This window comes from Borostomias antarcticus (assembly GCF_949987555.1).
Source record: "Borostomias antarcticus genome assembly, chromosome: 24".
In the NCBI taxonomy this organism is placed as follows: Eukaryota; Metazoa; Chordata; class Actinopteri; order Stomiiformes; family Stomiidae; genus Borostomias; species Borostomias antarcticus.
This window is the reverse complement of record NC_140257.1, coordinates 11,369,994-11,382,444: the sequence shown is the minus strand read 5'-3', so window position 1 is coordinate 11,382,444 and position 12,451 is coordinate 11,369,994. Positions and strand designations below refer to the sequence as shown.

Below are 12,451 nucleotides of genomic sequence, written 5' to 3'. Positions count from 1 at the left end.
TCTGTCTGTCTAGCTATTCTAGGCCCGGTTCTCTTCACACTCTCCATGCTCCCCCTCGGCCAAGTCATCCAGCGTCACCACATCTCATTTCATTGCTATGCAGACCACACACAACTTTACCTCCCACTCGACACAGCTGACCCAAACGGATATGCCCGTCTCATGGACTGTCTGAGAGACATTAAAGACTGGATGGCTAAAGATTTCCTCCAGCTAAATGAGAGCAAGGGCGAACTCATCCTGTTCGGTCCCCCTGCAGCCGTCGTCCGGATAACGGACGGCCTAGGAGATCTGACCGCCCTGTTGAAGCCTCACACTTACAACTATAGTTAGTGTTGCCTCTGGGTATGAAATGCGCTATACAAATAAAGCTTTGATTGATTGATTGATTGATAGTAGTTTGTTATTTAGCAATGTGTTGGCTACTTGACTGTTTTCAGTGGGGGACAGGACTGCAACCCCACCTGTACTGAGGAGCTGTGGCACCAGGAATCTGCTCTGACCACTGTTTTTATTCACCACTATAATGTTATTCAATCCAGTCACTGTCATCCATGATTGAATCAGTAGATGAGGGTCAACTATATAGACTGCTAGACTACAGATAGTAAATTGTCAGATTGGGAACCTTATAAGGTGTAGCTGTGTATTTAGGAACTGGAATGAGGAGGTGCTAGAGACACAGGGTTTGGACTGGGCTGTGAGGGGGGAGAGCCTGGAGTGCATCACACTGGCCCCCCGCCGGATGTGACCTGAGGAGGCGATCACAGAGCCGGCCAAATACAGCCAACCATTCACCTCCAGTCATTTTTACCTCCGCCCCAGCGAATCACAGGGCGAGGCCACAAGCCACCCAAACACGGCCCGGACGGCCATTCACCTCCATTCATTTTTTGAACTAGGATACACAAAAACTACCAGACTGCTTTTCATGAAACTCAGTGGAGGGGTGTAGCATGGGCCAATTTAGAACCCATTCAATTTTGGCATGCAGAGAGCCATGAAATGCATACAGGGGTGGAGGTCTGTGCTCTCTGAGCACCATTTCTAGTAGGGATGCACCGATATGAAAATTTGGGCTGATACTGATAACAGATATTAATATTGCTGCTATGGCCGATAACCGATATTTACCGATCTTGATATGTTCTGTATAAAAACAAGTTTCTATGATAATAAAATGTTATACATACTGAAAAACACATGGAAACACTGACTCTATTTCCAAAACATTTGATTAAGCTGATACATCATATATTTACCACATTGTTTGCTCTCAGAAACCACACACACAGCAGCTAGACAGAAATAATTATTGGTTGTTCACATCGGCCCTGTTTTGCACATTGGACCGATACCGATATATTAGAAAATGACGATACCGATATGATTGCAGATATATCCTGCATCCCTAATTTCAAGTATAAATGTTATGTTTTGGCTGGTAAAAAAAAAGTTTGGTGGGTATAATTTTCCATGTATCAGACATTTGGCTGGTGAGCTAAAAAGTGAATTTTGACCCCAGCCTACAAACAGTATGTTATGTTACAGTATTTTATTTGCGCATGTGAGCATGCTTTGTGTCTTTGTGATGTGATGAGCACTATTTTGCTTTGCATAGTTTGTTGGGTAACATTTGTTCTTGTAGCAATGTCCTTGAAGATACTGAGAGAAGCATGGACACATCCTCAGCTCTCTGACTACAGTCACTCGCAGAAAGTTATATCCTCTACAGTGGGTCTTACATGAACTGGCCCATGCTACTGGGATCAGCATCTACTCTCAGTGCTAGATATGTGGGTAATGAAAGAGGCAAGCATGCTGCTGTATTCAAAATCATTGAGAAGGATACTTAATTGATTGTTTTCTGCAGTGTCAGCTTGTTAACTAAACTTTAGGTGTCACATTTCAGTTTGAGCACAACAGAACTGTGAAAATGTGGTCCCTGATCGTCAACGTGCCCCTGCAGAAAAGAGCTGAGGAACCATTTTCCTTACATTCGAGTGGTCAGGGCAGAGGCAAAAGAGGGAAGTCACGACTGCTTGGCCCAGCAGTTTTGAGTGACACCTCATTCTAGTCTATGACTGTGCGCAATAGTTCTTTCCTCATTTTCTGATCATGGTCCAACTTAACATCGCCTCCAATTTCTAAACATCTCCGTACGTAGGCCTATCTCAGCCTTGCCCCCCACACCCCACCCCTCATCCACCACAGTGGTTTTTGACACTTGGCCAGCAATAACTGACGAAAAACAGTAAGGGAGGTAACGTGTTAAGTCTCTCTGGGGTTACAGATAAGACCTGAACATCGCTCATCATCAGGAATGTGAAGATGGGCTGTGAGCTCGTAGTGGTGGTGGTATGGTAGAGATGGTTCCGTTACCCTTCTCTTCAAATTCTCAGTTCAGCTTCTACTCTCTGTAGAAATGAGATAAGGCATCCAGAGGCCATTAAACGCTGATGATGCCACCTGGTGAAATGTGGGCCTATGCATACTAGTATGAAGATACCAAAACCTTTAGTATGGATGTGGGTGTTACTGTACGTTTTAGGAAATTAAAAATATCTGAAAAACACAAACGGTGTTTGTATCAAAAATGAATGAGGAAACAAGAAATGCTTTGTTCATGCGTCAAATTTGAAAACAAGAGCCAAACACAATGGCTTGACCTCAGAGGTTAAACATACAATAGCAGCTTTAAAGATGGGCCCAGTTTGTGACCGGGACTCGGAGATGCTTTAGAGCACATCTCTGCTGCATTGTTGATGTAATTAAGTCCCTCAAGCGTGAGATAAGATAAGATAAGGCTACCAGATTATCCAAAGCTGAAAAATAATGTGCTCTTCATACTTTGCTTCACACAGATACTAAATTCTAATTTTCTAAGTTCTAAATCTTTTGGAGTAGAGAAAAAATAACATGCATTTTTGTCCATTTATGGTTTAGTATTTGCAATGCATGGTTTCCTTCTTTCTGCTATGTTCACTGGTATGATTGTGAGACTTTTTACCAGTCTTATACCTTTGATTCTCTTTGCATTGTTCTAAACCGAAAGAAAGTGCAGAAAACACTGTTGCTGAAGTACAGCAAAGTGTAGACCTTGGTTGCTCCATCCTCCAGTCAGATTACTACATGATTTGGGGTGAAGAAAATGGAGGTTAATGATCATCTCATACAGAGCACAGTACTAAGAGTGGTTAATGGGATGAGGAGGGTGTTCATCCAAGCATACAGTAGAGGTTTTTCCCTACACTGACGGCTGGTTCAGCCAAGAATATCTCAGTAGCCTATTCACTATTTTGTGGTTACTTAATGATTAGCACAGGGTGTGGGGGCCATTAAATATCTATAGCAGGGTGCCTGAGAAGGACCTTGTGTCCTGCTGTAGGGAGGACATGACTTGTAACATGGCCAAGGAGGAAATTATCCCTGACGTCCACTTCTTTTCTAATTATTCTGTTTTTAGGAGTCGACTGTACAGTGGTTTAGTGTGGAATTAGCCGATCGTTGTGTTGTTTGGCTTCAGTTAGGACACTGGACTCCCTCCAGCGTACTTCAACATAATGACCTAGGAATATTTGATGAATATTTGATTACCTTTTTCAAGGTCAACAACACAGAATGATAACATTGATGATTCAATTGTGTTTATAGGGACATGCTGCTAGGGACATCCTGCTAAATATAATGTACTGTGTGTTACACTGTGCATGGTCCTAGCTTAGACTTGAAGCACTTCACAGTACCAGAAATGTGAACTAAACGGTAACGAAACATCCTCTTTATTTAAAGAATCACAACCCTTTAAACAAGAAAACCTTACACTACACATGAAAAACAAGGAAAATATGTAAAGTAAAGTAAAATTTAATGTATGAAGAATGTATCAAAAATTACACCAAGAAGAATTTATTTAAAAAAACAAACAACATAGGCTACATCATTGCAACTCTAAAATTAGATGAAAATGTACTTCAACAACAGTTCAGATGAATACATTTTCAACGTCGGGGCCACTGACTAGACCGTGGGCTCAGTGGGCTGCTACTCCCTTCCCGGGGATCCTCGGTTGCTTCCTCGTCCTCTGCTCCTTTAACCAGGACCTGCCAGCGATGGCTGGCCTCAGTGCTTCGTGGATATAGGAGGAAGTCGTAGATCAGCGATGCCGCTACACCTCCACACATTGGACCAAGCCAATATACCTGATGACAGCAGAAACATTGCCAGTGACAACAATCCTTATCTTTATAGCCTACTGAAGGTGAAGATACTGTAGTAGACTGTACACTTTACTGTACATACAGGAAACCAGGAATTAAATTATGAAGTTTACCATGATAACACAGTAAAACAAAACAAAAGTTTTGAAAAGTAAAGATTACCCAGTGATTGTCAAAGTATTCCAGAATCACAGCTGGCCCGAAGGATCGTGCTGGATTTATACCACAGCCAGTGAAACTGATCTGTGAATAACAAGAAAGAAATATATGACTCATCAAAATTCGACATCATATCAGGATTACAATACCATTTTCAATGACATTTCACAAAGAAAGAGCAGTTGTAGACAGAATATAGCTTAAGGCTCAATCCTAGACAGAAGAAAGAGCAGTTGTAGACAGAATATAGCTTAAGGCTCAATCCTAGACAGAAGAAAGAGCAGTTGTAGACTAGACAGAGAGCTAGATCCACTTTTAGAGGAGTTCCTGTCAGAACTAATGTTTGCCAAACCGCCAATATTATTTCTTATCAGTTGCATGTAATAAAAGTCAGATTACACATCTTCCTTGGAAGCTACCTCTTGCATTTTATAGTAGGCCTATGGAAATACTGTATTGTTCATCAATGTAAAAATACAGTAACCAGCAGATTGTATGCCTCTTCTCAAGTTTGTTTATAACAGACACTGGCAGGAGCTAGACATTTGGGGACCTATGAAAGAATAGAATATTGGGCCCCCCAAATCTAGACCGAACAAACACTACTACTACTACTACTACTACTACTACAAATAATAATAATAGCAACATATATAATAATAATAATAATAATAATAATAATAATAATAGTGGTTTATGAGGGCCTCTGTCAGTGCAGGGCCCTTCGAATCATCCTAAGCTCCCCTCCCCCTTACAGGGCCCCTGGCTAGAAGCCTGTTCTTCATTCACTTACAGCTGCTAGATGCCCCAGACCCACAGAGAGGCCGATAGCCAGGGGTGCAGAGCCGGTGACATCAGATCGCCTTTTATCAGTGACTGCAAGGACACAAAGGACCAGCTGGAGAGTGGCTAGGAACTCAATGCAGAAACCTTTGCCGCTGCTTATCTCGTTCAGCTGGGGAACACAGGTGAATCTTATCAGTTTCTAAAAGTACTTGTACAGTTAAAATTTGAGTGAACCCACTAATTTAAGACAATTTCATAGGATATGAGACATGTAAAAATAAAAAAAACTCACCACATTGACCCCTAAATTAGAATCTGGCGCAACTCCATACACAATAGCAGTGGCTATGACCGCCCCCAGCATCTGAGCTACAATGTAGAGCACGGCTCTTATCGCACTGATCTGAGAGCTGACCAGCAGACCCAGAGTGATGGCCGGGTTCAGGTGGGCTCCACTGATGTGACCCAGGCTATGGGCCAGTGTGACGATAGCTAATCCAAACGCCAGGGCCACCTTCACCTCCTGGTCAGGCCTAGTATTATGTGAGTTCCCAACGGCTGAAGAAATACCAATAAATATAAATAGGACCATGCCAAGTAGTTCGGCTAGAACAGCCCGCCAAAATGTCCAGGTTTTGAGTTCTCCCATCATTGTTGGTGTGTTGTCCATATTACCAGGCTCTGCTGGCCAAGCATGCAGCCTTTATACCGTTGAACCCTAGTAGGAGGAGGCTGACTATCACAAACAGGAAAAGAAATTCACAAGAGACTTGACGGTTTAACCCCTCTTCCAACACTACCCTTTAAAGCTGTTGAACCTCAACCTCAAGACTGAAAACCATGGCGAAATGAAAAGAGGTAGCTTCACAGTTCACACTGAAGCTTATTCAAGACCAATTGGTGAAATAAGAAACCAGCAAGTTACAGTAAACCCCAAAAGCAGGTTCCAAGTGCTTTATTCCAGTAATCAATTAACAAATCGAAGGCTTTTCTGAAGTTTTGGGTCATTCACTTCTTGGAACACTCTGCACATCCACCACCCTCCAGCAGAGGCTCCCGAACTTCTCCGTCCTCCAGATGTGGGCCGAAAGACAGGATATTCACTCTCTTGCTCATGGCCTCGGACCTGGGGCACAGCAGGAAGTCATAGACGAGGGCTGCCACTATGCCTCCACTCATAGGCGCAACCCAGTACACCTGGAACACAAGACAAAAATACATATCTTCATTGTATCCCTGACAAAGAAGAGCAGTCATTTTGATGGGGACTATCTAGGTGTTCCAGCTCATGGTTTGAACATACCCAATGGTCATCAAAAGACTCCAAAATAACTGCAGGACCGAAGGATCTGGCTGGGTTGATCCCACATCCTGTGTAGCTGATCTGGAGAAATAACGGTTAAGTTTGAGGAAGTCGCACTTGTCTCTCTGGCTCCCTCTCAAAAGGCGAGGCACGCCCGGGTTCAAGGTCAGTTCACATGTACACCGTCCAAGTGCTGACCTGCTGCGAAGGCGTGCGACATTTTCCAGCCTTGTGAAAAACAATGAACGATTTGATTTCCTCACCCCTGCTAGGTGTCCCAGCACTACGGAGAGCCCAATGTACAAGGGCGCCGAGCCTGTGATGTCACACCGGCGCCTTTTATCAGTAGTTGCTATGACACACAAGACCAACTGGAGTGTGAGCACAAACTCTACGCCAAAGCCTTGACCTGCGCTGATTCCGTTCAGCTAAAAGGGAGAGGAGAAGGAACAGGAAAGCATTCAATCATTTCTCCTCCACCTCCAGGAAAGTACAATGACATTAGCTTAATTCAGAGAATGGTCCAAACAGAGGGAGCTGCAAGATAAGGCGATGTGCGGTTTCAGCCCCTGTAATGGCTGCCAAGGTGTGACAGCTTATTGTGAAAGGTCAAAATCAGAGGGAGAAATCATTTGCAGGTTGGTACATCGATAAATAACACTTCATAGTGGAAACTGCAACTTCTACCTTAACACATGGGCACTGATCGGTCGATTGTCTGTTGATTAAACTCTGATTTTGGCCTTTAAATCCCAAGGTGACATTTTGGGACACTCTACAACACAAATTATTATTGTATTGGCACAAAGGATGAGCAGTGGATGGCTCATCCTTGGAATTGCAAAACAACTCCTTCAAAATATCACTAGATCGACGCAAGGCCCGACCACCATTCTTCACACATCAATTCACACATCTCCACTCCATGAGCTAAAATTAACACAATTAATAATCAACACGCACTCCTTCACCTTGTTAATGCCAAGGGAATCCGTGGTGTTTGGCCTCAAGCCGTACACAATGCCACCAGCTAGAACCGCCCCCAGCATCTGAGCTAGAACGTAGAACACGGCTCTCAGCACACTGATCTGACAGCTGACCAGCAGACCCAGAGTGACGGCTGGGTTCAGGTGGGCTCCGCTGATGTGACCCAGGCTATGGACCAGCGTGGCCATGGCTAATCCGAACGCCAGGGCCACCTTCACCTCCTGGTCAGGGTGGCTGTTGTTCTTATTTCCGATGGTGGCAGAGAGGCCAACATAGACAAACACAACCATGCCCAGCAGCTCGGCCCCGACTGCCCTCCAAAACAAGCAGCGTTTGATTTCTGCCGCCATGATCTGATAGAAAGCTACAAACCAGGAGCCAAATCAGGCACACATATGATCCACCAGGCAGATGCTATAATGAAGCTGGTCAGCTAAAACTGGGATAATATGTTTTTCACCCTCCTCTCAGGTGTCACTAAACCAAACAGAGCATTCTGAGTAAAACATTTGGGTAGAGTCATCTGTTGTGTCCTTTAAGGATCCTGTCTGATTGGAAACAGCTGAGACCAATAAGGTAATGATCACAACGACAAGAGGGATGTGACCCTCGTCAGTACTCTTTGAATCAAACAGGAGGCACTGCTGCCTCTGATCACACGCTGTCGTCAGGGTCTGGAAAGCAGCAGGGCCGGGATGTGTGTGAAACCATGATATCCCCCCACATACTAATGAATGCACTGAAGTCATACCGTGAAGGCCATTTACAGGCTGAAATGGTCTGTACCATTGAAGGAGGAGGATATGTTCTGCACAGACAGCCATGTCATTACAAATTAAGTAAGTTCAGCTTCTTTGTAAAACATTTTCTATATTCCCACTAAGTTTGTTGATTTTATTCACTTGCAAGCAAACCTTGAAACATTCACGCCACATGAATAGGCCCCATTCAGGATAAAGGCAACTGAAATTATAATATCAACCATATAATGTAATTAATTAGGCTGTGAGCTGATGCGTTCTATACTCGAGCAAAGCAATTAGTCTCATTAAAGTTGAATCTATTCACACTGTTGCATGAATGATAATTACAGTGAAGTAGGCTACTGTACATGTTCCAGTTTAAAAGTGCCCAAGAAACAGTGCACAACTAAATCATGTTTTCAAATCAAATTGATGCTTTGGTAACTTTGGAAGCTCAGTAGAAACTAATAGGATCTTTTCATAAAATCTTGCAATTGTTAAGTCCTTTTCTATTTTGAGCAGCTTCATGCAGAGTTTAAAACAAACTCATTGACATGCAGCTGTGAGAGAGATGAGGTTAGAATCCTGACAGAAAACAGCCATTCTCATTCCTTCAGTGTGTCAAACAGCATAGACCAGAGGTTAGAATGAGAAACGAGTCAACCTCAGCCTTCAGCTTCCAACTTTACCACCATCCAGTCACCTGGTACCACCATCCAGTGACCTGGTACCGCCATCCAGTGACCTGGTACCGCAGTCCAGAGGCTTGGTAACATCATCCAGAGGTGATGTAAGAAAAAAAAATGAAAAAAAAACTTTTCCAGTCTGGGTGGGTGGATTTTGTGTCTTCTGGGTAACTATAAGTGGGAACTATAAATGGGAACTATGATGACGAATGCCATGATTCAGTGGTAAAATAAAAAGGTTTCGCCATAGAAAATAACTTCTAAATAACCTTGTTTCCAACTGGTGTTTTATTTATTTACAAAAGTGAAAGATAATTCAACAGTGCCCACACAATACATACACTTCAAGAAATAAAGTCATACATGAACAGATAGAAATACAAATATGTGTACAAAAACAAATGACTACATGGAATACTGATATTGGAATTCTTTAACACATTTCATCTCTCTCAAGATCCTCATAGAATGGAAGTGTGTGCTGAAGGGAAAGTTTGGGTACAAATAAACAAGACAAACAAAACTTAAACCAATATTTAAAAAGTATATATGTATTTTGAAATAATACAAAATGCTGCCATGTTAAAGGACTTTTGAAACTCTTGATAGGAGTAGAGAGAATATCTGTAGTACTATACACTATATGGTGCTGCTCTGACCAGACTACTTTGTTTGAGACATCTCTATGGCCGCTGTGTCCTCGGCTCCGTTGACGTCGTAGTCTCCCACTGGACCGCTGACCAGCACCTTCATGCGTTCAGGGAAGTCGTTGAATTTGGGGTACAACAGGAAGTCGTAAATGAGAGCAGCAGCCACACCTCCACACATTGGTCCCACCCAGTACACCTGCAGTGGGTCAAGAACCTCAGATCAGAACACAGACCCTGGACCAACGTAAAGGTTTAATAAATAAAAACCAACCACCAACGTCATATCCGCATTGGCAAGAATGCTCTTATGATGGGGTGGCAATCAACAATGATGTAATATTGACGATTCATATTACAGCACACAGGACTATTAGTAGTGTTTTATCTCAGGGTGATTGTAAAACAACAAGAGATACTGTTGCTTATTCATTTGTCTATTCAAAACATAGAAGTAGAAAGTAGTTCAATGAACAGGCTTAAAGATATTAAACTGTAATATTGAGCTTTGTTAATGATACTGGGTCTGGCTGTGCCTTTGACACATACAGTGCATAGTGGCAGTCTGACCTACCCAGTGGTTAGTGAAATCATTCATGATCAAAGCTGGTCCAAAGGAGCGAGCAGGGTTGATACCACAGCCTGTGTAGCTGATCTGAAAAATGGTTTGATATGAACATTTTGTTATCAGAGTGTAGGATACAGTAGTTTTTTTGCAGATACATCAGTGTAAGAAACAATTTTTCATGTTTAAGCATGAGCAGTGTCAAATATGTAAGTCTTTGCCTTTCATAGTTGTTGTTCCCGCCTGTATGATGCCTTGACAATGTGAAAACTAGATAGTGTGGCAGACTGAGTAACTTACGGCTGCCAAGTGTCCCAGGCAGACTGAGAGGCCAATGGCAAGGGGAGCAGAGCCTGTAACATCTCGTCGCCTTTTATCAGTTACTGCAATGACACACAGCACGAGCTGGAAGGTGGCCAGCAGTTCGATACCGATGCCTTGACCGGGCGTGACTCCGTTGAGCTGCAAGGGTGACAGGGGAAGCCAAAGAAAAACAGGAACACGTTGTCAGTCTGCATCATGCTTGATGTATAGGTGTATATCCACTAACATTTCCTATTTCGTAACTGCTGGCCAAAGGTTGAACTAATTTGCCTGAAGGGTCTGGCTGTAATTTAGCAAAGTTAGTTTACTCAGTCATTTTACATTTGTAGGAAAATTCAAATTACAATACTATGCCTATTTACAGTAAGAGAGCCACGCCATTATAACAAGTCTACTTTACAGACAAGCATGTTGTTTTGTTGGCATGGGGAGGACAACATAGAGCAGTATGTCTAAAGTCAGACAGCAGAGGCATCAACAGTATTGTTTAATCAACAAACATTAATCAAACAACATCATATTGATTCTGTTAGCAGCCAGCGTAGCATGCCCTAATGTGCATCAAGGGCGCCCAATTATGTACCATTTCAAGTCTAAATGTAGTTAACCCAAATTGAACATTGCAGGGTCGTCATGCAGGGACACAGGCAAGGTGTTTTTCACTTAAAGTTGTAACTGAAAGAGCTCTATACTGTTTGTGTGCACACATGACACACATTGCACATATGACAGCTTTTCTGTTTTGAGAGAGATCAGCATATTATACCTCTCAAAATAATAACATGTCTACATCACACATTATTTTCATTCGGTTTCATTTAAAAGTAATACTCACAGCGTTGACCCCCAATGCAGCAGTGTTGGCTGGCCGTGCACCGTACACAATGCCACTAGCCAAGGCAGAACCCAGCATCTGCGCCACGATGTACATCACCGCCTTGAAGACACTGATTTGGCAGCTGGTCAGCAAGCCCAGGGTGACAGCGGGGTTCAGGTGGGCTCCACTGATGTGCCCCAGGCTCTGGGCCAACGTGGCGATGGCCAGCCCAAAGGTCAGAGCAACTTTGACCTCCTGGTCCGGATTGCTGTTATTCGTGTTCCCAATGGCCGCGGAGATGCTGAGATATATGAAGAGGGTCATGCCAACGAGCTCGGCCAGAACGGCCCTCCAGAACGCTTTGCTCTTGAACTCTCTCATGCTGGCTGGCTGGCTGGCTGACTGGCTGGATTGGGGGCCCGTAGTGGTCCTCTGAGATGTGTGTACTCACAAACACCAGCAACAGGCTGCACTTATAAGGCCTGGGACTGATAATGGAAGGAGGCGGGTTCTAACGGAGTGAAAGGGACGAGCATGCTGAATTAATGAGAAATCCAAAAGGCTTTTCTTCCCTCTCCCTCTCTCTCTCTCTGCTCTACGTCCCTCTACACCCCCCTCCCTCGTGTCCCTCACTCCTTTCTGTACCTCCCCCTCAGAACTCTCACCCCTCTGCTCTTTGAACTTCTGTAGCAGTAGAGGGTGGAGAACGACGTTGTAACCAGTCACAATTTGTTCCATTTATAATTTCCACGTGAGATTGGACTCCAGAAGCACATATTTTGAATGACTGAAAATTATGTCTAATGGGGATTTATTTCATGCTGCCTATGTACATAGTGGGATAGTTGTTTAAGCTTTGGCCTATTCGACACTTTTTTTTATTTTAGGAATTTGTCTGCCTGTCTCAGACCTGCCACTCATAGGACATCCTGAATGTGGGTTTTAGAGTTCCCACACTGAGGCACAGGGAACGTAGCACACCAAGACGAGAAGACAAAGAGGGCATTGCACAAAGAGGAGAATGCACATTGTATCTATTTATGGAAGCCAAACAAACATCTGAGAATCTCCTCTTTGTTGTGAACTGGGTGAAAATAGACATGAATCTCTAACTTCTTCAGAACACAAGGGGGGAGTACTATTACATTTATTTGAATATCTCCTTCAGAACATAAGTGGAGTACTACTAAACATGATTTGATATATTATATCCT

General features: G+C 43.3%; 2 protein-coding genes across 3 annotated transcripts; both read right to left on the bottom strand.

The window, feature by feature from the left end:
* Window positions 1-3,958: 3,958 nt before the first annotated feature.
* Window positions 3,959-7,805, bottom strand: LOC311325710 (aquaporin-1-like; the record flags this gene model as incomplete). Of its 2 annotated transcripts, none has more annotated exons than XM_084458451.1 (4): window positions 3,959-4,202; window positions 4,383-4,463; window positions 5,173-5,334; window positions 7,440-7,805. In XM_084458451.1, the coding sequence occupies 4 exons, from the start codon at window positions 7,803-7,805 to the stop codon at window positions 4,002-4,004; spliced, it is 810 nt and encodes a 269-aa protein (XP_084314577.1). In that variant the 3' UTR covers window positions 3,959-4,001. The 2 variants fall into 2 exon arrangements, with proteins under 2 accessions (XP_084314577.1, XP_084314576.1); XM_084458450.1 differs by lacking the exon at window positions 7,440-7,805 and adding an exon at window positions 5,458-5,817.
* Window positions 7,806-9,175: 1,370 nt separating this feature from the next.
* On the bottom strand, window positions 9,176-11,666 carry LOC311325711 (aquaporin-1-like). Its single transcript, XM_084458452.1, has 4 exons — window positions 11,256-11,666; window positions 10,397-10,558; window positions 10,106-10,186; window positions 9,176-9,730 (listed from the first exon to the last, which is right to left on the bottom strand). Exons 1-4 carry the CDS (start codon window positions 11,616-11,618, stop codon window positions 9,548-9,550), a joined length of 789 nt encoding a protein of 262 aa, XP_084314578.1. The 5' UTR covers window positions 11,619-11,666; the 3' UTR covers window positions 9,176-9,547.
* Between the last annotated feature and the right edge of the window lie 785 nt (window positions 11,667-12,451).